Source organism: Cucurbita pepo, chromosome LG17, assembly GCF_002806865.2.
Source record: "Cucurbita pepo subsp. pepo cultivar mu-cu-16 chromosome LG17, ASM280686v2, whole genome shotgun sequence".
Taxonomy (NCBI): domain Eukaryota; kingdom Viridiplantae; phylum Streptophyta; class Magnoliopsida; order Cucurbitales; family Cucurbitaceae; genus Cucurbita; species Cucurbita pepo.
The window spans coordinates 5,829,252-5,851,744 of record NC_036654.1 but is presented as its reverse complement, the minus strand read 5'-3'; the positions used below and the strand labels follow the sequence as shown (position 1 = coordinate 5,851,744).

Genomic DNA, 22,493 nt, shown 5'->3' with positions numbered 1-22,493 from the left:
AAAAAAAACCTTTTTTTTCCTTCTTGAAATTAAGTTTCTCGTGAATTTCGCCGGTTTTCTTTTACTCGGCGACTGGGTCCCACATCGTCGACCTTTCGGTCCAATTCTTTTTTTTTTTTTTTTTTTTTTTTTTTTTTTTTTTTTTTTTTTTTTTTTTTTTTTTTTTTNTTGTCGCTTTAAAGAGAAATGTAATTTTGCTTTTACTTCATATTCATATTTTTTACATTCCTCGGGGATTTATTTTTAATTGTTAAAATTCAATTAATACCATGAGTAGAGGTTCTCTAAATTAGCGTATATGGGACTTTTATCGTCAACACGAAGCTCGACTTCTTTGGAGTCTTAGTCATTTTTTACTGTTTTTGAAGATGCTTGACTCATTTTTCTTACGATTAAGTTTTAGGGCATGACTTAGATACCAAGTTAGATGAACACGACTCTCCACAATGATATAATATTATCTACTTTGAGCATAAACTCTCATGACTTTACTTTTGACTTCTCCAGAAGGGTTCATACTAAGATGTATTCCTTCGTTATAAATTCATGATCATTCCCTAGAACTTTTATCTTCTAACAGAAGTGTTGACTTATTATGTTGCATTAATTAATAGTTTAAAAGATTTTAGTATGCCATAATACCAAATTAGTTGTCAAAAAGTGTAGTATTAAGCACAAATCATTCCCTAAATCATGCTCGGTCCTTGATTCCGACTCATTTAACTGTTGATGATCGAGGTGCATTACTCAATTTATTGGATTAAAATTGATCTAAGTTGAAGTGTTTTATGAATTTAAACCAACTCGAACCATGAGTTAAATTTGAATAAATAATTAGAAATTGAAAATGAAATGAGAAGGCAGCACGAAACTTCGGAACCACACGTGTGCACTTTTCTAGGGATTATATCGTCAAAAGAAGCGAAGAAAAAGGAAAACAAGATTTCTTTTAGTTGGATCGGTAAATAGATTTTATAGTACAACATGTCATGATGTATCATTAACATCAGTTTACAAACGTTAAATAGAGTTGAGTTGAATTATAACTCTATTTTCAAGTTCGATTGAGTTATGAAGTCATACGAACACCCTTACATTTTCATTAAAAATAAATAATTAAAATCGACAATAGATCATGCGTGTATATTATATTAAAAATTAAAGTGAAAATGGCGATGAGACATATCTAATATTTAAATTTATATACTAAAAATTATTAATCAATTAATTTTAAATTTTTTTAAAAATAAAATTATTATCAACCGAATTCCTTGGAAAGATGATTTGAATTCATCCAAAATCTATCACATTACAATGATTTTGATACATTAAAATAATAAAATAATAACACTATTTTTCATAAATATTTGAATATCTTTTATTATTAAATCCTTTTTCTTTTTTAAAGGAAAAGATTGGGGAGACAGTGAAGCAATTTGGGGATTGAGAAAAGCAAAAAAGCAAAATAATAATAATAATATTTATTACGCATGCTTATAAAACGACGTCGCATTTCATCATTTGGTCGAATATACTTCACGTGCGTCTAAACCCCCGTTTCACACCTCCTGTTGTGTCGGCCCACGTACTTGTTTTCCACTCCCACTGTCTGTCCGTACAAAACATTGACCTGCAATTGCCGGTCACCACCACTACAAAAACAGCCTCCCTCTCCCCAATCCCTATTATTCTCAATATCCCAACCCCTCAATTCTCTCTCTAAAAGCCTTATTTCACCGGCTAGGGTTTATGGAGCTCGATTTAATTTGGTCGCAATTTGATATGTTTTCGACATCGTCTTACCCAATTCAAAATCCCGCTATCGACCCCGAGAATTTGGAGATTTTGAATGCATGGCCTACATCGTCCAGCCAGCTCATCAATGACGAGTTGTCGGAGTTGAATTTAGAAGAAGAAAAGAAACCTCGACAAAAAACTGTTAAATCTAACCACTCGTTAGTGTTTTTTTTTTTTTTTTTTTTAATTCAAGTGTATTAATATAACCACGTTGTTGATGTATTTAAAATATTAAATTTAGGTCGAAAACAAAGAAGACGAATCAGAAGAAGAAAGAGCAAGAACAACGATACACGTTCATGACGAAGAGCAAAGTTGATCATTTAGAAGATGGATATAGATGGAGAAAGTACGGGCAAAAAGCTGTAAAAAACAGCCCTTATCCAAGGTAATATCGTTGTACTCAAATTACTATTATACCCTAAATCTTACCGTGCACAAACATCTCTAACATGCTTTTTTTCTTTGTGTAGGAGCTATTATCGTTGTACTAGTGTGGCATGTCACGTAAAGAAACGAGTGGAGAGATGCTTGAAAGATCCCAGCATTGTTATCACAACTTATGAAGGCCAACACACTCACTCTACCCCTGTCATGACTCGATCAACCTTCTTTCCTCCGCCTATCTCTACCTCTCTCCACGAGGGTTCCACATCATTCACCACCACCCCTCCCTATCTCTTTCACAACCAAAACGTTCATAATTTAAATTTTGCCCGCCACCCCAATGACTTTGTGGCACCATCATTTCATCACGAGCGATTGCCACAACACACTGCCTCCTTTGATCCATTTACTCATTTATTTGCTTCTACTACTAATTATGAGTGACGTATTGTAACAACCAAAGTCTACTACTAACAGATATTATCTGTTTTGACCTGTTACGTTTCTCCATCAGCTTTACTATTTTAAAACGCATCGTTTAAGAAGAGGTTTCCACGAATATTTCGTTCCCCTCTCCAACAACTATCGTCGTTTTATGTAATAATTTTTTAATAATTATTATTATGTGAACACCACATAATTTATTTATAACATATTTCTTTCCGCAAAAACAGAGATGTTTCTTCTAATTTATGAAACTATTTTTTAATTCAACAAAAGAATTTACTAAAAAAAAAAAACTAAATTTACCCATAAAAAATTCAATTAATCCCCCATAAATGAAAAAAAAAAAAATCATTTCCGGCCCAGAAATTTACAAATGTGACCGACGATTCAGAATCAAGTTTCATGGGAGTTACCGTTTCCGTTGGATTGATTCAATCGTCGGTCGCCATCTCCGATTAACACAAATTCGATCATTAATCCCTTGTTTTTTCTTCGATGATGTTCGTTTTGATTTTTCCCACCAGATGATCGGAAGAACACCATCAAAATCGATTTGGATTTTGTCGGTCTGAGCTTCAACTTCGGTATGCTTCTACTCAATCATTGTTTGGTTCGACTCATTTTAGGTTGTTTTGCGATTAATTTGTTCCATTTCCCGTTTGTTTGATGGGTTTCTGTTTGGTTGGATGGTCTGTTTTGTTTTCGATCATTTCTTGTCTGATGGGTTTCTTGAGACTTCGGTGGCGGTGTTGTTTGTGTATTGTTGTTTTTCTCATTTGTTTGTTTCGACATTGCCGATGTTGTTGGAAACTTTGGTGTTGGCTCATTTCCTGTTTTGATTGTTGTTTTCTTGCTTATCTGGTGTAAATTTAGGAGACTGATGGGTTAGATTGTTTGGATATCTCACACCGGTTGGAGAGGGAACGAAAGCATTCCTTATATGGGTGTGGAAACCTCTCTTGGTAGATGCATTTTAGAATCGTGAGGCTGACGGCCGACAATATCAACTAGCGGTGGGCCTGGGCTGTTACAAATGGTATCAGAACTAGGCATCGAGCGGTGTGCCTCACTCCTTATAAGGGTGTGGATTGTGAGATCTCACATCGGTTGGAGGGGAGAACGAAGCATTTCTTATATGGGTGTGGTAAGCTCTCCTAGTAGACATGTTTTAAAAATGTGAAGCTGACGGCAATACGTAACGGGCCAAAGTGGACAATATTTACTCGAGGTGGGCTTGAGCTGTTACAAATGGTATCAGAGCTAGGCGCTGAGCCTTGTGCCAGCAAGGACGTTGGGCCCTAAAGGGGAGTGGATTGTGAGATCTCTAATCGGTTGGAGAGGTAATGAAACATTCCTTATATGGGTGTGGAAACCTTTCCTAGTAGATGCGTTTTAGAACTGTGAGGCTGACATCTATACGTAATGGGTCGAAGCCGACAATATCAACTAGCGGTGGGCCTGGGCTGTTACAAATGGTATCAGAGCTAGGCATCGAGCGGTGTGCCTTACTCCTTATACGGTGTGGATTGTGAGATCTCACATCGTTGGAGGGGAGAACGAAGTATTTCTTATATGGGTGTGGGAACCTCTCCTAGTAGACATGTTTTAAAAATGTGAGGCTGACGGCAATACGTAACGGGCCAAAGTGGACAATATCTACTAGAGGTGGGCTTGAGCGGTTACAAATGGTATCAGAGCTAGGCACTTAGCCTTGTGCCAGCAAGGACGCTGGGCCCTAAAAGGGAGTGGATTGTGAGATCTAACATCGGTTGGAGAGGGAAACGAAACATTCCTTATATGGTGTGGAAACCTCTTCCTAGTAGACGCGTTTTAAAACCGTGAGGCTAACAGCAACACGTAACGGGCCAAAGCGGACAATATCTACTAGCAGTAAGCCTGGGCTGTTACAAATGGCATCGGAGCTAGGCATCGAGCTGTGTGCCTCACTTCTTATACGAGTGTGGATTGTGAGATCTCACATCGGTTGGAGGAGAGAACGAAGCATTCTTTATATGGGTATGGGAACCTCTTCTAGTAGACACGTTTTAAAAACGTGAGGCTGACGACAATACGTAACGGGCCAAAACGGACAATATCTATTAGCGGTGGGCTTGGGCGGTGGATTGTTTTTGTTTTCCCGTCTGTCATTGCTTTAAGGCCATTGTTTACAGCGATTGAATGCTCAGCTTTGATTGCAGAGTTCCTCTGTTCATTTATAGTTCAAAAGGCTATGAAATTGAGTGGATGGCTTTAAGAGAAGGGGATCTCACCATTGATCTGGAAAGCGGGGCGAAGATTGTTAAAGAGGAGGCTGGAAATGTGGAGCCAAGTTCAATCAAACGAGAGGTGAAGAACATTTTTTGGGGTAGGTTGACAGAGGATACACTGCCACGAGACGAACGAGCTGCAGCCTCGAGCAGTTACGTTGCCAATATCATCCGTGATGCGAGCATAAAATTGTTGATAGATAAGAATTTGAAAGGAGAAGAGGGTCGTCGTGAAGTCGTTGCTAATGTCGAGAAGAAGAATGATAGAGGGAAGCATAATAACAAGAAAAAGGCTCCGAAGCCACCTCGACCGCCCAAGGGACCTTCACTCGACGCTGCTGACCAAATGCTGGTCAAGGAAATCGCCGAGCTTGCCATGAAAAAACGATCGAGAATCGAGCGAATGAAAGTGTTGAAGAAGGCAAAAGCTGAGAAAACATCTTCTTGCAATACTTACATACCAGCTTTGATTATCACATGCCTCTTCTTCCTTGTAGTAATCGTTCAAAGTAAGCAAGTCCTGCTTGATGTTGAAACTACGAACCGCTTCGATGTCCTTATGTTTTTAAGGATGTTTTGTTCGTGTTTGTCTACAGTTATAAGCTCTAGAAGCAGTTCATTGTTCCAGGGGTCGCCCGAACCAGCCGTTGGTGGTAGTAGCGGTTTCATTTCGGTTCAGTACATTATGAACTTTCCCAGAAATGAAAGCTATATACCCAATTCCACCACCTCTGTTAAGTGAGTACTTGTTGTTGATGCAGCCCTGCTGCTGCATAGCTCGTGTCTGATTTTGTTCCTCTAGAAAAGGCTGGCATGGTGGCTCCTATGGCCTTCATTTTTTAGTACTACACTTTTGTGTCTTTTCAAGAAACATCCCATTTTTGTAATCAAACCCTTTTGTATTTTGATTTGATGTTGATGAGTTGAATTATGAACGTTTTTCCTCTCGGTTTCGATACCGAACCGGAAGAATTATGATGATCTGGTTGGCCGATGCTTACCGAAGAACAAACAGGTACGCCTGATTCTTAGATTTCAAGATGATGAAAGAATGAAAGCTTCCTTTGATCTTCTATATTTGGTTGCCGCCAATCTCATTAGAGATACTTGTATGAAAACATCTCATGGAGTTCTCTGCATTTTGAGCCTTGTGGTCGATTCTTGTCGTGCGACCGACATGACACGAAAAAGGGTATTGCTGAGATTATCGTTAAACAGATGTTAGCGAATGGCGGAGAAACTCTAGCTCATATAGAGCTTTGTCGCTCTGACTGATCGATCCTACAGTGAAGGAATGTCTAGCTACCCATGATGAAGTGCTGTATTGACATGTAACCAATTCAATGATCCCAAGAGCGTTGTAACGTTTTTGGTTAAAGGAGTATTAGATAGCGACTTGCTATGCCATGTATGTGATAGGGGAGGGTCGAGGCTCTGTGAAGGGGCAATTGGGTCGCGGCATTGGCATCAGCATCAACATCATGAATCTTGAAACGCTACTAGGAGCTTTTAAGTTGGAACTAAAATCTAGTGTGTTAAGCAAGATCTAAGATTTTCCAACAATGCAACATCCATGCCGTGGTTCGTGCTTCATAAGAATATTTTGAGATCTCTAGAATATTGTTCTTTCTCGAGCTCTTGTTCAATTTCATACTCCTGACATTAAAAAAAAAAATGTCTTTTTTAGTTTAACATCGAGTTAATATGGTAAGGGAACGAAAAGGTATGAAGGAACCTATCATGGGACAACTCTGAAATTTATGTGTTTTCATTTTTAAAGACGTTTTCGCTTTTAATTTTTTAATTAATTTAAATTATGTTACATAGAAATTAGGAAATTAAACGGATGCCGTTTTTTTATTCAAGTTAAATAAAATATTTTTGTAGTAACAGTTCGATCGGATACAAATATGAATAGTTGAATCGTTATATATATATATATATATATATATATATATATATATATATATATATATAGATAGAGTGCATGATGCATAAATAAATGTAATAAAAGTCATGATTAAATGAATTATATACAAATTTGGAGTTCCTTATTAATTGATATCAACCCTCATCTAGAAAATATAAGATCTGGTATCTAATAATTTTGATAGATATACATGAACATACATGAACATGGGTACACAGTTTGAGACAATAATTACTATCTTATGATATCAATGATTATTTTGAAAAATAAAAACATGTTTAAATTAATAAACAAATATTTCAATTCAAATATCTATTTTTTAAAGAAGATATCTTTATCAATTTTAAATAGTATTATAAATCTATTAGATACTTTTTAAAGTAAGCCGAATTTTAAAAAATTATAGTAGTTCAAACCCCTTTCGGGTATGTTTATAAAGTTGAAAACTAACATCGACCCATCATATCAATTTATTAAAATTTGAAACACAACTCAGAAATCGTCTTACGGCAAACATCGATCGAAATTGACCAAAGTCGAATTGATCTTGATGTATTCAAACTTTGAAAGTGCATGAAACTGAACCGATTGATATTAATGAACGGAGTTGAAACGGCTCGTTTTTTTTGACCTCTTTGGTAGCTAAATCTAAACGTCACTGGTGTACTTTCCTAGCAATATGCTTCCATTGAAGAAATAGTCAGTGGCAGCTTTTCTAAGGTCTTGTGGTATCCATATGTCCCTATGGGATGTCCCACTGCTACGTAGTCAAATTCATTAACATTGATTGCAACTACCCTAAACCTCAATTTAAATTTCAAAACTATGGGTTTAGGGTCTACGGTTTAGATTTAGAGATCGGAAGAATACCAAATGTGACCCGTTTCTTCGTACATCCATTTAGGCATGATTAAGAATACGTAGATTCAAGGAACCTGAATAGAGATTTTTTCACTTTGTCAAACGTCTTTCGAGATTCTTAGTCAATCCTCAACGCCCCATTAAAGAGGATCGGAGTCGTGACCAGTAAAAGCAGCGCCTCTTGAGCCGCCCCCGGTTGTTGATTAATTGAGAACAAGGGAGAGAGTTCCGATCTATATGACCTTTGGATGGTACAAAGTCAACCTCTTCCAGCTCTGGGAGAGTATTCCATTATTCTAAAATGAGATCTGCAGCCGTGGGGAATTTTCCACAATGGGCGAAAGCGTGATCAAATGGTGCATAACTTTTAGTCTCTCCATAGTCATATACCAGTAGAAGACGTAGGTTATGATTTGATCAATTCGAGTCAAAACACGAGAGTTATTTTTTGTCCCCATTTTTCACTTGAGCATTGACCCGGGAAGAATCAGTGTCCAACTTAGCGATAGTCCATGATCAATTTCCTTTTGTACAGTTACCTCGAGAGAGATGTCTTGGACCACTAAATGATCGACCTACTTGCCCGGCAGCCATATCATAGTATGAATGGTTTTCTTTTAATTAGTATGATTTTTCCATAGGCGATTTTTTACTCTTAGCGAAAAATTTGACTAAAAAATAGTCAAACTACGTGTGACATTAATTGGTCATAGAAAAAACAGACCAAGTAAAAGGCTGGGTCTTGTTAAGAACCAGCAACAACAATGGCAGAAACGTAAATAAACCCTTGACCAAGGGCAATTACAAGTAAAGAGCCCTATAAATACACCATTCTCAGTCCATTTTCATTCAGAAAATCATGGCATTATCCAATTCCTTCTTCTTCCTCGAAGCTCTCTCTCTTTTTTTCCACAAAATTTTCTCCAAAAAGCTCCGACTTTCCACTTCCGCCGTTCACCGGAAGTACCAAAACCACCAATCTCCGGCGAAACTCCCCGTCTCCGGCGACGACAAAGTTCTAATCTTTAACGTGGAGGAGGCTCTACTAAAACCCACATCGCCATTTTTCTTCTCTTATTTCATGTTGGTGGCTTTTGAAGCTGGTGGGTTACTCCGAGCGACAGTTCTTTTGATGTCGTACCCATTAGTCCGACTTGTCGGCCAGGAAATGGGGTTGAAGATTATGGTGATGATATCATTTTTTGGGGTTAAAAAAGAGAGCTTTAGAATTGGGTCTTCAGTTTTGCCTAAATTCTTCCTAAACGACGTCGGATTGGAGGCCTTTGAGGCATTGAAAAAAGGAGGGACAAGAATTGGGTTCACTAATGTTTTCCCACAAGTCATGATTGAGAGCTTTTTGAGAGATTATTTGGAGATTGAATTGGTAGTTGGAAGAGATTTGAAGGTTTTTTGTGGTTATTTTGTGGGTTTGATGGATGAAAAAGTGGAGCTTTGTTCATTATCTCATTTGATTGATGAACAAAAAGAGAGCTATGGGTCTCAAAAGAAGAGCAATTTGATTGGGATTTGTGGGTCTCAAAAGAGCTATGATTTTCAGCTTCTCTCCTCCATTTGCAATGTAAGTACTTTTCAAACCCTAATCCAACGCTATCGGGATGAACGGATTCAAATTTTTAATTTTTTAATTATTCGAGCGAAACCCGTTTTAGCAAAACTTCTTTTGAAGATTTAATTATGTTCGTTGAACTCCTAAGATGAACTCTGAGATCTCACATCGGTTGGAGAGGGGAGTGAAACATTTCTTATTACAAGGGTGTGATGTTGAAGTCTTGAGGGGAAGCCCGAGAGGGAAAGTCTAAAGAGGACAATATCTGCTAGCGGTGGATTTGGAACGTTACAAATGGTATTAGAGCCAGACACCGAACGATGTGCTAGCCTTCTCGCTGTTCCCCAAAGGGAGGTAGACACGAGGCGGTGTGCCAGTAAGAACGCTGGCCCCAAAGGGGGTGGATTTGGGGGCGGTCCCACATTGATTAGAGGAAGGAAAGAGTGCCAGCGAGGACGCTGGGCCACGAAGGGGGGTAGATTGTGATGTACCACATTGGTTGGGAAGGAGAACAAACCACCCTTTCTAAGGGGGTGGAAACCTCCTCCTAGCATACACGTTTTAAAGCCTTCAGGGGAAGCGCGAAAGGAAAAGTCGAAAGAGGACAATATCTGCTAGCGGTGGATCTGAGACCTCCTCTCCCTAGTAGAAGCGTTTTAAAACCCGAGCCAAAATGGACAATATTTGCTATTTGCTAGTGGTGATTTGGGTTATGACGTGAAAAAATTTAAATTTTTGATTTTTTAGTTAAAAATATATATTTTTTAACTAGCAGAGAGAAACCGGCTTGAATTATTATATCTATTTAAATAGTTATATTGACTAAAAAAATCTTTTGAAATGATTTTTTTTGTTTATATGTTTCAATTATTTTTCATCATTTTATTATTAATATTAAATGTATAAGGTAGTTTATTGGTGAAAGGAGGGAGTATATATCATATCGTTCTTATCATATAATAAATAATTTAGGTATACGTTTACATCTTAAAGTTATATCAATCATTAATTAACGTCCAAAAAGTATTTATGTTCACAAGGTTTTGTATTAAAGTTATATGAACCATTAATTAACGTCCAAAAAGTATTTACACATGTAATTTAGACATGAAATGATTAATAATAAAAATTAATATTCATAAATAAATTTAATTTTTAAAAACTAACAAGTGATGGTTGTAAACAGGAAATCTACGTGGTAAGTGAAGTCGAGAAGAAAAGATGGAAGAGACTCCCTAGAGACAAATTTCCGAAGCCATTGGTGTTCCATGATGGAAGGCTTGCTCTAAACCCGACTCCGTTGAACACTCTTGCCCTATTCATGTGGCTCCCTTTTGCCTTGATTCTTGTTCTCGTTAGAATCTTTGTTTCTGTCCTTTTGCCTAATAATCTACGCATACCCATTAATGCCTTTAGTGGAATGCGCCTCACTGTTTCAATCCCGACCGACAAAACCAAGTCCGACGACAATCACGATCGTAATAGCCAAGGTCTTCTCTACGTTTGCAACCATAGAACACTCTTGGACCCTCTCTATATCTCAGCTGCATTAGAAATCAACAATCCTTTAGCTGTCACCTATAGTTTAAGTCCGATTTCAGAATTCTTCTCACCGATTCGAACGGTTAGACTAACTCGAAATCGCAGTCAGGATGCAACCCTGATGGCGAAATCGTTATCGGATGGGAACTTGATTGTTTGTCCTGAAGGAACCACTTGTAGGGAACCGTATCTTCTTAGATTTAGCCCTTTGTTCTCGGAGGTCGGTGCGAAAATAGTCCCGGTGGCAAATGACACACATGTTTCTATGTTTTATGGCACAACAGCAAGTGGGTTCAAGTGCTTTGACCCTATATTCTTCTTGATGAACCCTTCACCATCTTACACTATAAAGAAGCTGGACGTGGTTGATGGATTGTTTGCATCGGACGGTGATAATAAAGCCACAAGGTTTGATGTCGCCAATTGTGTGCAAAGGGAGATTGGTAAGGCTCTGGAATTTGAGTGCACAAAACTTACAAGAAGAGATAAGTACTTGATTCTGGCTGGCAATGAAGGGATTGTACATTAAGGGAAACATTACTTAATTATTTTATGTATTTATATTACATATATATATATATATATATATATATATATATATTTCTTTTTTATAATTTTAATTTTAATTTTTTTTTGTTTTTTTTTTTATATTTTTATCTTGAGGTTTGAGATTTGAAATTTTATAAATAATGTTAATTTATTTTATACTTATTAAATTATAGTTTACCATATATATAATATTTGATCTTATTATATCTTGTAATTTATTTGATTATAAATAGAGAACTTTCACACCATTGAGGTGAACTTACACGGAATAAAAGGCATAAAATTTCTGTTGGTATCTTTAAACTACTCGAAAAGAGATAGATATTGAAATATATTAATTATCGATCAACCTGATCCCTCACCGTGATCGTGGACACGTTGAGAAAGTAAGTTAGCAAGGCAAGCAAACAGCCAATCAATGTCATAAAAGTTCATCCTCTTTAGTCCCTTTCACGTACTTGCAAGATGTTAATAGAGAAGGGACTCAATTGGGCCTCCTTTTCTCTTTATTGGGCCGTATAAAAGCCCATATAAACTGGGCAGGTCCTAAGCAATTTAAGCGGCCCAAAGTTCTGCTGGGGAAGGTAAAGTACTCAATCGGGCCTCCTTTTCCCTTTATTGGGCCGTTATAAAGCCCATACAAACTGGGCCAGGCCCTAAGGAATTTAAGGGCCCAAAGTTCTGTCGGCGAAGGTAAAGTACCCAATCGGGCCTCCTTTTCCTTTATTGGGCCGTATTAAAGCGCATACAAACTGGGCCAGGTCTTAAGCAATTTAAGCGGCCCAAAGTTCTGTCGTCGAAGGTAAAGTACCCAAACGGGCCTCCTTTTCCCTTTCTTGGGCCGTATTAAAGCCCATGTAATCTGGGCCATGTCCTAAGCAATTTAAACGGCCCAAAATTCTGTCAAACCTCATTGTGCCTCCTTTTTCCCTTTATTGGGCCGTATTAAAGCCCATATAAACCGGGCCAGGTCTTAAGCAATTTAAGCGGCCCAAAGTTCTGTCGGCGAAGGTAAAGTACCCAAACGGGCCTCCTTTTCCCTTTATTGGGCCGTGTTAAAGCCCATATAAACTGGGCCAGGTCCTAAGCAATTTAAGCGGCACAAAGTTCTGTCAAACCTCATTGGGCCTCCTTTTCTCTTTATTGGGCCGTATTAAAGCCCATGTACTCTGGGCCAGGTCCAAAGCAATTTAAGCGGCCCAAAGTTCTGTCGGCGAAGGTTAAGTACTCAATCGGGCCTCCTTTTGTCTTTATTGGGCTGTATTAAAGCCCATATAATATGGGCCAAATCCTAAGCAATTTAAGAGGCCCAAAATTCTGTCGGTGAAGGTAAAATACCCAATCGGGCCTCCTTTTCCCTTTGTTGGGCTGTATTAAAGCCCATAGAAACTGGGCCAGTTCTTACGCAATTTGAGAGGCCCAAAGCTCTTTCAGCGAAGGTAAAGTTTAATGCTAATTAACCAGAAGTTGGAGGACTGATTGTGAAATTCTTGAAAGTTGCATTTTCTTTTTAATTTTTATTTATTTGTACTATATAATATAATATAATATAATATAACTAATAAGTAATCCAATTTCTGCTCCCTCTTTTTCCCTCGAATTAGGGTTCAGAATTTTGCAGTGCCAAAACCAGGCACCTTCAATCGCTCTTCGAAGGAATCAAGCTGTGACCTAGTTCTGTCTTGTTCTTGAGGTAGAGTGCAACTCCTTTTTCTTAGGCTATTTCAATTGTTCTGTGCTGCCAAGGTTTTTGATGGGTGCGGAGAGGAAGAGGAAGGTCAGCTTATTTGATGTGGTGGACGATTCCTCGGTCTCCGCAAGTAAAAAATTGAACTGCTTTGGAGCGCCGTTCAACAATGGAGGTGGGAATGCGGGCAATAGTCTGATCAACAGGTGGACTGGGAGGCAGTTCTCGCAGAGGTACTATGAGATTTTGGAGAAGAGGCAGACTCTTCCTGTTTGGCATCAGAAAGAGGAGTTTTTCCAGGCTTTGAAGGGCAGTCAGACTTTGATTTTGGTTGGTGAGACTGGTAGTGGTAAAACAACTCAGGTTAGTTGGGGATAGCCTTCTAATATTTGTTGTTATAGATTATTGGTTGTCTTTAGAGGGCAAATTACTTTAGAATTACTTGTAACTTGCCTTTTCTCTTGGATGCACGTAGTTACAGTAACTTTTCTTTCCTTCAGAAGGGAACACAATATCGGAGGAATCCGAATTTCGCATAAAAAATTATTTTAGTTATTGTGGTGATTATGCCTGTTGCAGATTCCTCAATTTGTTTTGGAAGCCGTTGACCTGGATAGTCCAGATAAACGTAAGAAGATGATGATTGCATGCACTCAGCCTCGTAGGGTGGCAGCAATGTCAGTTTCTCGACGTGTTGCTGAAGAGATGGATGTAACTATTGGAGAAGAGGTGGGTTACAGTATCCGTTTTGAAGACTGTAGTAGTGCCAGAACAGTTTTGAAGTAAGCTCATTCTTCCTAGTACCTCCTCATCAGTGTTATTGCCTAGATTTTTCACTCAATGATTCGAAATTTAATTCTCTACGTGATTGTTAATCTGTTGCACTTTCTACTGGGTGCAGGTATCTAACTGATGGTATGCTTTTGAGAGAAGCAATGACAGATCCTCTTTTAGAAAGGTATAAGGTAATTATTCTTGATGAGGCACATGAAAGAACATTAGCAACAGATGTTCTTTTTGGGCTTTTGAAAGAAGTTTTGAGAAATAGGCCTGACCTAAAGCTGGTCGTCATGAGTGCTACACTTGAGGCTGAAAAGTTCCAGGGTTATTTTAATGGTGCTCCACTTATGAAAGTTCCTGGTAGGCTTCATCCAGTGGAGATATTTTACACACAGGAACCTGAAAGGGATTATCTTGAAGCTGCTATTCGGACAGTTGTACAGATTCATTTGTGTGAACCTCCAGGTGATATACTTGTTTTCCTCACTGGTGAGGAGGAAATTGAAGATGCATGTCGCAAGATAAATAAAGAAGTTGCAAACCACGGAGACCAGGTAGGGCCTGTGAAAGTGGTGCCTCTATATTCAACCCTTCCTCCAGCTATGCAGCAGAAGATATTTGAAGCTGCTCCACCTCCCGTAAAAGAGGATGGACCTCCTGGAAGGAAGATTGTGGTCTCCACGAACATTGCAGAGACTTCATTGACCATAGATGGCATCGTTTATGTTATTGACCCTGGCTTTTCAAAACAGAAAGTTTATAACCCTCGAGTACGTGTTGAATCATTATTGGTATCTCCTATATCAAAGGCTAGTGCACATCAGAGATCAGGTCGTGCTGGAAGAACTCAGCCTGGAAAATGTTTTAGACTTTACACGGAAAAGAGTTTCCAAAATGATTTGCAGCCACAGACATATCCTGAAATTTTGAGATCAAACCTTGCCAATACTGTTCTTACCTTGAAGAAGTTGGGGATTGATGACCTCGTGCATTTTGATTTTATGGATCCACCTGCTCCCGAGACATTGATGCGAGCTTTAGAAGTTCTGAATTATTTAGGTGCATTGGATGATGATGGGAATCTAACAAAGCTTGGGGAAATTATGAGTGAATTTCCATTAGATCCTCAGATGTCAAAGATGCTCGTTGTTAGTCCAGAATTCAAATGTTCAAACGAGATATTATCAATTTCTGCCATGCTTTCAGGTACTTCTGCCTTCTCTCTTGAACTTTTTTTTTTGTTTCCCAATTCTATAGAGTTCTAGTGTGTACGCCAGATGCCCGTGGGTGTTACAACAATGAGCAGGATGCATCAAACTTTGGTGCACTTTTACTGGCGTGGCATGTGTGCAGTATATCTGCCATGTCTTCTAACTAGTCGACATGTACGTGATTTCATGTGCATGTTGTTAGAGCACAATTCTGTCAAATTAGGTTGTCATCAGCATCTTCTCTGGTTCCATGCCCTCAGATGGCATACACCATAAGATTTCTCAGTGAGTGCTGATGTAGTTAGTTGCAGTTTCTCAGTATTATCTCATGAAGCAAATGGTCTCGTCTCTTGCATCTATGCATCTGCTGACCTTCCCTGGGCCTCCTCTGTGTGTGATTACCAATTTCTTTCTTAGTACCCAATTGCTTTGTCCGGCCTAGGGAGGCTCAGAAGGCTGCTGACGAAGCAAAAGCTAGGTTTGGCCACATTGATGGAGATCATCTAACGCTCTTGAACGTGTACCATGCTTACAAGCAAAACAGTAAGTGCCCATGGTTTTCACTTTAATTAAGTACCTCAAATTTTGATGATTTCCTAAAGTAATTCGTGTGTTGCAGATGAGGACCAATCATGGTGCTATGAGAACTTTGTCAATCACAGGGCAATAAAGGCTGCAGATAATGTCAGAGAGCAACTAGTCCGCATCATGGCTAGGTATAACCTCAAATTATGCAGCACAGATTTCAACAGCCGTGACTACTACGTTAACATAAGAAAGGCTATGCTTTCTGGGTATTTCATGCAAGTGGCTCATTTGGAGCGGACTGGACACTACTTGACAGTGAAGGACAACCAGGTATGGAGATGTCGTTCCTTTATACCTTGGTTTGCTTTTTGGGTATATGCTTGTTCTTGGTATACTCGCACACGGTAAATCCTGCATGCGCATGCTCGCGTCTGGAATTGACAAATCTGTGTTCTGCAGGTGGTACACTTACATCCATCAAATTGCTTGGACCATAAACCAGAGTGGGTCATTTATAACGAATACGTCTTAACAAGTAGGAATTTCATCCGTACAGTGACAGACATCCGTGGTGAATGGTTAGTTCCTCTTTTGCTATATTTGCGGTCTTATGCATACTTTGGTACAAATGATGCTGATAGCAAACATTGATCCATTTTTTCTTGAGAACTTGTCATTATTTATAGAGGCCTAACTTGCAAATTTCTTGTCCCAACAGGCTATTGGACGTAGCAGCACATTATTATGATCTGGCGAACTTCCCTCAATGTGAGGCCAAGCGTGTTCTTGAAAGGCTTTACAAGAAGTGGGAAAAGGATCGTGAAGAAAGCAGAAATAGAAAATGAGTTTTTACGTTTTAAGCTTGTACCATCCTAGGAGATTCCAACTTAGTATTCTTTTTTTTCTTTTCTGGGTGATGAGTGGTGGGCATCCAAGAACCTTAATTGTTCGTCCATGGCGGATAATCATCAGCTAATGGACACAATCACCTGGGAAGAAATTGGTTGTATTTCTATATACTCTAATAGGTCAGTGTCTTCAGGGTTAATATATTCTTGAAATGATATACTTGCTAGGTTTTGATTCTCCAACGCAATGGTATTTCATTGCTGATCTCAAAAATTAGAAATGATCATAGCCCATGTTTCAAACACTGCAGCACAAATATTTCATAAATGTACAACTGTTATAATTGAATCAGTGTAAATCCCAATTTTCTTATCTACACTGCATTGACCCCTTTCTGCAGACAACCTTAAAAGAGTGATCTAAGCAACACAAATGGAGCATGTTAGGCAGGCATCCCCGTCAAACACTGCAGTTACGAGTTATCGTTAACTCCTAAGTCTACGACTACCAATCACAAAATGATCAAGAACATGAGACCACCTGAGGTGTAGGATCATATTCGTAACCAATATCGTCGAACTGGTCGAACTGGTTACAACGGGAGGGCAGTCTGCCTTTCAAAATGTTTCTTAGTATCCTCTGTACTTCCTCTGATGGTCTCCACGCGCGATTGTAGTGCCTCGATCTCGGCATCTTTAGTCTCCAGTTCCAATTGGATTGATGTCCGTCTCTTCTGCAGCTCTGCAATCTTCTGTTCAATAGCCTTGCTCTCTTCTGTAAGCTTAGTTTTGTTTTCGGTATGCCCCAATATTTTCATCTCTGCTTCTTTTGTTTCCTCTAGATATCGCATTTGAGTATCTTTGATAAATAGCAGCTCGTTTACGCGATTGCAGAGCATTGAAATATTGAACCCATGTTGCTCCAATTCGAATAGACTGGCTAACAAGCTTTCAAAAACGTGTCTCGGATTATCGAACTGTAGTTTGGATATCTTTTCAACCAAACTTGCAAAAGTTACCATGCAACCGATAGCCAATCCTTCTCGACATTCCTCCTTGTATGTACTTAAAGGGCAGAAATGAGGCGTTTGTGGAATTAGTTTGAAGACTTCTAAAGAATCAATGGCGCTCCAGACAGGCGAGTTCTTTACGAAAGGCCAACCTTGATTCTTGTCCAGAGCATGGTCCGACTTTACAACCTCATTCGGAACGTCTACTTGTTCCCTCCTTTTTGTCCTTCGCCTGCCAGTAGAACCAGGTGTTTGTCCTAACTCTAAAATGGAAACAAATACAATCAAAATCACCACAAACAGTACTAAATTCCTATGTGCTAGCTTAAGTTTTGTATACATACTCAGTGAATTGTTGCTTGCTGAACCTTGCATTCCCCCAAGCCACATTAGAAGGGGTCGATCGTCGTCATCAATGTTGCTTGATGCACTTTTAGGTCCATTTTCATTTGTCTTGTACGCAGAGAGCTTATTCAAATTCTTTCTATTCAATTGAAAATCTACAAAAGACATTCAATGATTATGAAAATCTACTAAGCTCCTCTTTGTTCTTTTGACTAATGAAAAGATTATGACAGAAGGGTGGCAGATACACATCTGAGATTAAAGATCAGGAGCCTCACCAGTTACGCAACTTTTTATCGTTGCTTCGTCGGGCTTCCATCCAATTCCATTTTGCTCCTTATCTGTAACACAAAAACAGCACTACGTTAATCATAGTTACTTATAATATAAAGTTAATAAATAATAAAACTCCACAATCACAGGTAATAACAGGATACCTTCTGCAGTTATTGGAACTATCATCAATTTTTTAGGCCGTCCCCTCTTTCTTTTGTTACTGTTTTTACTAGCTTGTTGCTGGTCAGGTTCCTGAGAGACGATACACATCATCAATCCTATCAAACTCTAAGCTCACCGAAGACGTAAATCGAAACATACGCCCAATCTCACAAACTGGTGAAAGAATTGAAATATGAAGGATAACTTAGTAAACTTTAGAGTTTAGAGGTTCGAGTATCATTCATTTCTTTCACACCCCACCGTACAATCATTGATTATAGCTTCTTCAACATTTCCAGTTTGAAGCAATATACATCCTTAGAGGAATCTCTTCATTAGCCATCTTGTGGTTTCGGTTTTTGTCGTTTTCATCTTCTACAGCCTTTTAAGGGGGAGGGTACTTTGTGGTTAGGAAGTGAAAGTATCAGTTATAGAAACAGGATCAATGAGGATCTTGTCTCCTCTTCAGCGAAAATTGGAATGATCAGTGTAGGCTATAGCTCAGATGGATAAGATATTCCTTCGATAACAAATAATTGGCAGTATATCAAGCTTTTGAGTAAGCTTTAACTCTGTAAAATTGATACCCATAAGAATTTCGTCTTTTCATCAGGGAAACAGTGGTCATACGAATATTATTCTTCTTCCCTTGAGAGAAATATTGTATCAAACTAAAAGAATCTATAGGAGAAAAGACGAGTTGGTGTCGTCCTATATTATCGAAGGAAACCCACAGAGGATTCTTAGTTGATAGACTTCAAAAAGGAAGGGAGAGTGGCAAAAGTTTTTGTGGAAGCTGCTCAACTAGCAACCTTGAAACCAATTAGAAATCATGCCTCCACATTTTCTTCCTATCCTCTTCTTCATTGCATCTCTTTCTTACCTTGTTCATAACTTTTAGAGTGATTCAGACAAGTAAACTAACAGAATCTTCCATATCTATATTGCTTTTATAAAATCGAATACAGTAGTTAATTAGTAACAAGGTTTAGTCATGATAAAAGATGCTCGTTATTAAAATCCATTTAATTTATATCAAGTCAATTGTGTTTAGTTTTCTTACCAAGCCCTTCTCTTCTGTCTGATTATTTGAATTTTTCTCTCCACCTTTAACCTCATCAGAAAGGTGAATAGAAGTTTCAACCGGTGTCATCTGTTTCTCTTCAGATGCTAAATGTTTATTCCCTTCAGATTCGTTGCTTGTACTTACTTCTTTATGAGTGAGCTCTAAGACATCACAACCTTCTTTCCCTTCCTCATCTGCCAAGCCAAATGCAGAATAAAAGAGTTATTCAAGCAAAAAAGGACAGCCTGTGTACCTGTAACTTGAATCCACTGGCTTTGTTCAAATATGTTTCCTCGGTTACCATTAATGAATCTTGCCCCCTGCTCTTTCAACTCATCATTTCCATCAACATCTTTTTCAGTTCTCTGCACATGAAATGAGAAGTATCATGTTCAATAGTTTAAAATCATGGTAACATGAATAATAAAGAGACGAATGCCCTACAATAATTTTAACTGATTTAATGGTATAAGCGATGGCAAGTAGAAAAAAACTGAGGAAATGAGGAGGAACTTCACATATATACTGCCCAAGGAAATTTTGGGACATTCAAGTCAGTGACCTTAGTTCAGCTCTTGGAAAGTTCCCTTTGATACATAAAAGCAAAAGTAAATGACAACAATCTAGATAGATTTCCTTTAATTAAAATATGACAATTTCCCAGATGAGGTTCGGACTGCTATAAATTAGATTTATTAACTAAGTAATGAAGGATTCGAAGCACAGAGACAAATTACCGCTTTCATGTCTTCTTTCGGACTCTTACATTTACCAGGTGAATCGCTGTTATCTTCACAATGAAAATTATGGTAGGTTCTTCTTTTACGACTTCTGTTCGATGTGGCACTTTTACTGCATGATTTTCCCCTCGATGTTTTGCTTTCTGTCTTCTTCAACCCGTCTGCTGTTGGTGCCCCAGGAACATTTCCTTTTCCCCACTTCTTTACAGAATTTGAAACTCTTGCCTTAGAACTCAGACTTCTTCTCTTGCTTGAGGTCAAGGCAAATGAGGCAGACTTTTCTTCACAAATACTTGGCTGTTCCACTGAATCATTCCTTGAGTTTCCCTTTTCATGGTTAGTTTCAGCATTTTTTAAACTTTCAGTCTGGGCTTTCTCAGGAATATTAGCATCCTCCAAAATGGTAGCCAACTGATCTTTCAAGATTGATGCATCCTAAACAGGAAATAATTGTTTCAACCTCAAGTAAATGTATTTAATGAAGACATGACTTTCAATGTAATATCGAAGTTCTCAATGATAATCCAAGTAAAGCAATGGAAAAAATTAGGTAACATGAACTACACAATTATGCAGAACTGTTGCACAGCTAGAGATATCAGGTATTACCTTTCACCATAACAACTCCCATAAAAAGTTCAAATGAAATATTTCACGGTGAATGATCTCCAAACAATGAGGAAAATTAGAAGGGAACCACATAATTATAAAGAAGGATAATTAATCAAAGATGAAGCCTAGTTACATGACGGGAAGCTAATTGCTCGTTACAAAAAGTGGGATTTTGTCAAAGAGAGTGATTGATGTCGATTCTGCATTTCGGAGAAATACAAGTGGTAAAACCATTTTCTGTTCTCCTAAAAGTTTAAAAAAAACCAGCTATAGCATAATATCAGAAATTACATATTTCATGGTGCACGCTTTCTAACTAAGAAGCTTTGGAATGGATGTAACTTGTAAACCGTACAACAACGAGATTTTAGGCCTTCCAGCTCTAATATGTCAATACACATATGATTTGCATAACGAGACGTTACCCTCAGTTTGGTAGATCAATAACAAATGATTTGCATGAATATATTCTCCGACCCCAACCCTACCATGACTTGATTTCCATCCATACCCACATTCCAACAACGAAGCGAAAAGGCTATTCCTAAAGATACCTTCCAAAGACTTCCAAAATCTCTTACACCAACCATGCCTATAACAAAAGCTTAAACTTCACACTAAACTTCAACCAAGGAACCTTCCTTGATTGAAATTGATGGAACTTTCTTCAAGAAAAAGAATGTATTGTTGGAGTTTAAACTACACCTTCAAACTTACCATTGGTAGCAACAAAATCACTAGATCCTCTTAGTGGCCAAAAGGAAGACCCAGAAATGGTATCAATAAATTAGAGTACGTTCGTCAGGAATCTTTGATCAAACCAACACAAAATAGAAAAGAAAAACTGATCCAACTACGAAGGTGGACCGCACTTATAGTCTTCGTCAACCAGTTTTCTAACAAGTCTAGCAGAACCTAGCAGCTGACCAAGCAAAATGCATCGAGCTAGTAAGTGAACAATCACTCATTTCAACTTATAATCCACAAAATGAACAGCGTTAAATGCCTAAAAAACACAGAAAAAAAAAACGCCTAACGCACTTCTGATTCTAACAATTAATTCGTTCGAGCATCAAAAGCAAACCCAGATAAGTTTACCATCTTTTTGGGGACAAGCCACTTGCCATCAACCCAATCCTGATGCAGTCTCAACTGTTTCCTTTGAAAATCCATGGCATGCATTGGATTCTTGAAGAAAACAGAGTATCCACCATCTTCAGAAACCTTATAGACCACACCAGTCCACCATCCATCTTTATCAGCTGCATCAACAATGTCGCCTTCCTCGAAATCCCTATCGGCGATATCAGGCGGAATAGGCCTCAAATTGTGGGCATCAACATGCTCCTTCAAAGGCTTAGACCCATCTTCAGTGACAAGGGTCTTGTACTCAACAAAGGCCTTCTTCTTCGTCGAAGGAAAAAAGGTAGTGGAGAGCTTGAGAATGGTGGCTCGGAACAATGCGCCCTTAAAACCTTCTTCGTTAATGGAGATCTCAATTTCAGAGCCGACGGTGAAGGGTGGGCGAGGATGACGGTGGAGGTGGGTTGAAGGGGAATCGAATTCCCCCATTCTGCGGTGGCGGCACTAAAACAAAAACCTTGTGGATTTTGGCTTTTGGATTGGGTCTGTGTTAAAAGCTAAAACCCATTGTCGACCGTTTTTGGAGTGGCAAATGGATACTACAACGGCCTTTTGGGAAGCAATGGAAATAGCATGCTCCTTCTTTTCTTTTCTTTTTTATTTATTTTATTTTTACTAACAAATTTAATCAACTTGTAATAGCTCAAGCACAAGCACAAGCACGACAACCTTTTCATTAAAAATGAAGATCAATTTTGAACGTCTAAGATATTTATGGTGATCTAAAGATACTCGACA

At 38.5% G+C, this 22,493-nt stretch overlaps 5 protein-coding genes across 8 annotated transcripts; 4 read left to right on the top strand and 1 right to left on the bottom strand.

Moving 5' to 3' along the window:
• The first annotated feature begins 1,678 nt into the window (after positions 1–1,678).
• LOC111778231 (probable WRKY transcription factor 45) lies at positions 1,679–2,679 on the top strand. Its single transcript, XM_023657932.1, has 3 exons — positions 1,679–1,955; positions 2,039–2,185; positions 2,271–2,679. The coding sequence occupies exons 1-3, from the start codon at positions 1,750–1,752 to the stop codon at positions 2,626–2,628; spliced, it is 711 nt and encodes a 236-aa protein (XP_023513700.1). The 5' UTR covers positions 1,679–1,749; the 3' UTR covers positions 2,629–2,679.
• A 135-nt stretch (positions 2,680–2,814) lies between these two features.
• On the top strand, positions 2,815–5,876 carry LOC111778230. 2 transcript variants are annotated; one of them, XM_023657930.1, is made up of 3 exons: positions 2,821–3,215; positions 4,830–5,407; positions 5,495–5,876. In XM_023657930.1, the coding sequence occupies exons 2-3, from the start codon at positions 4,876–4,878 to the stop codon at positions 5,638–5,640; spliced, it is 678 nt and encodes a 225-aa protein (XP_023513698.1). In that variant the 5' UTR covers positions 2,821–3,215; positions 4,830–4,875; the 3' UTR covers positions 5,641–5,876. The 2 variants fall into 2 exon arrangements, with proteins under 2 accessions (XP_023513697.1, XP_023513698.1); XM_023657929.1 differs by having other exon boundaries at positions 2,815–3,215; positions 4,830–5,876.
• Positions 5,877–8,548: 2,672 nt separating this feature from the next.
• Positions 8,549–11,327, top strand: LOC111778798 (probable glycerol-3-phosphate acyltransferase 3). The gene is made up of 2 exons (XM_023658773.1): positions 8,549–9,268; positions 10,443–11,327. The coding sequence occupies exons 1-2, from the start codon at positions 8,549–8,551 to the stop codon at positions 11,325–11,327; spliced, it is 1,605 nt and encodes a 534-aa protein (XP_023514541.1).
• A 1,589-nt stretch (positions 11,328–12,916) lies between these two features.
• On the top strand, positions 12,917–16,704 carry LOC111779338 (probable pre-mRNA-splicing factor ATP-dependent RNA helicase DEAH2). 3 transcript variants are annotated; one of them, XM_023659479.1, is made up of 7 exons: positions 12,917–13,397; positions 13,614–13,816; positions 13,936–15,020; positions 15,443–15,568; positions 15,645–15,883; positions 16,013–16,131; positions 16,272–16,704. In XM_023659479.1, the coding sequence occupies exons 1-7, from the start codon at positions 13,101–13,103 to the stop codon at positions 16,396–16,398; spliced, it is 2,196 nt and encodes a 731-aa protein (XP_023515247.1). In that variant the 5' UTR covers positions 12,917–13,100; the 3' UTR covers positions 16,399–16,704. The 3 variants fall into 3 exon arrangements, 2 of the variants coding, with proteins under 2 accessions (XP_023515247.1, XP_023515248.1); XR_002812676.1 differs by lacking the exons at positions 16,013–16,131; positions 16,272–16,704 and having other exon boundaries at positions 15,337–15,568; positions 15,645–15,663; XM_023659480.1 differs by lacking the exons at positions 16,013–16,131; positions 16,272–16,704 and having other exon boundaries at positions 15,468–15,568; positions 15,645–15,782.
• On the bottom strand, positions 16,696–22,284 carry LOC111779339 (DUF724 domain-containing protein 6-like). The gene is made up of 8 exons (XM_023659481.1): positions 21,711–22,284; positions 19,998–20,435; positions 19,562–19,625; positions 19,258–19,454; positions 18,194–18,284; positions 18,035–18,097; positions 17,756–17,911; positions 16,696–17,674 (listed from the first exon to the last, which is right to left on the bottom strand). The coding sequence occupies exons 1-8, from the start codon at positions 22,182–22,184 to the stop codon at positions 16,995–16,997; spliced, it is 2,163 nt and encodes a 720-aa protein (XP_023515249.1). The 5' UTR covers positions 22,185–22,284; the 3' UTR covers positions 16,696–16,994.
• Between the last annotated feature and the right edge of the window lie 209 nt (positions 22,285–22,493).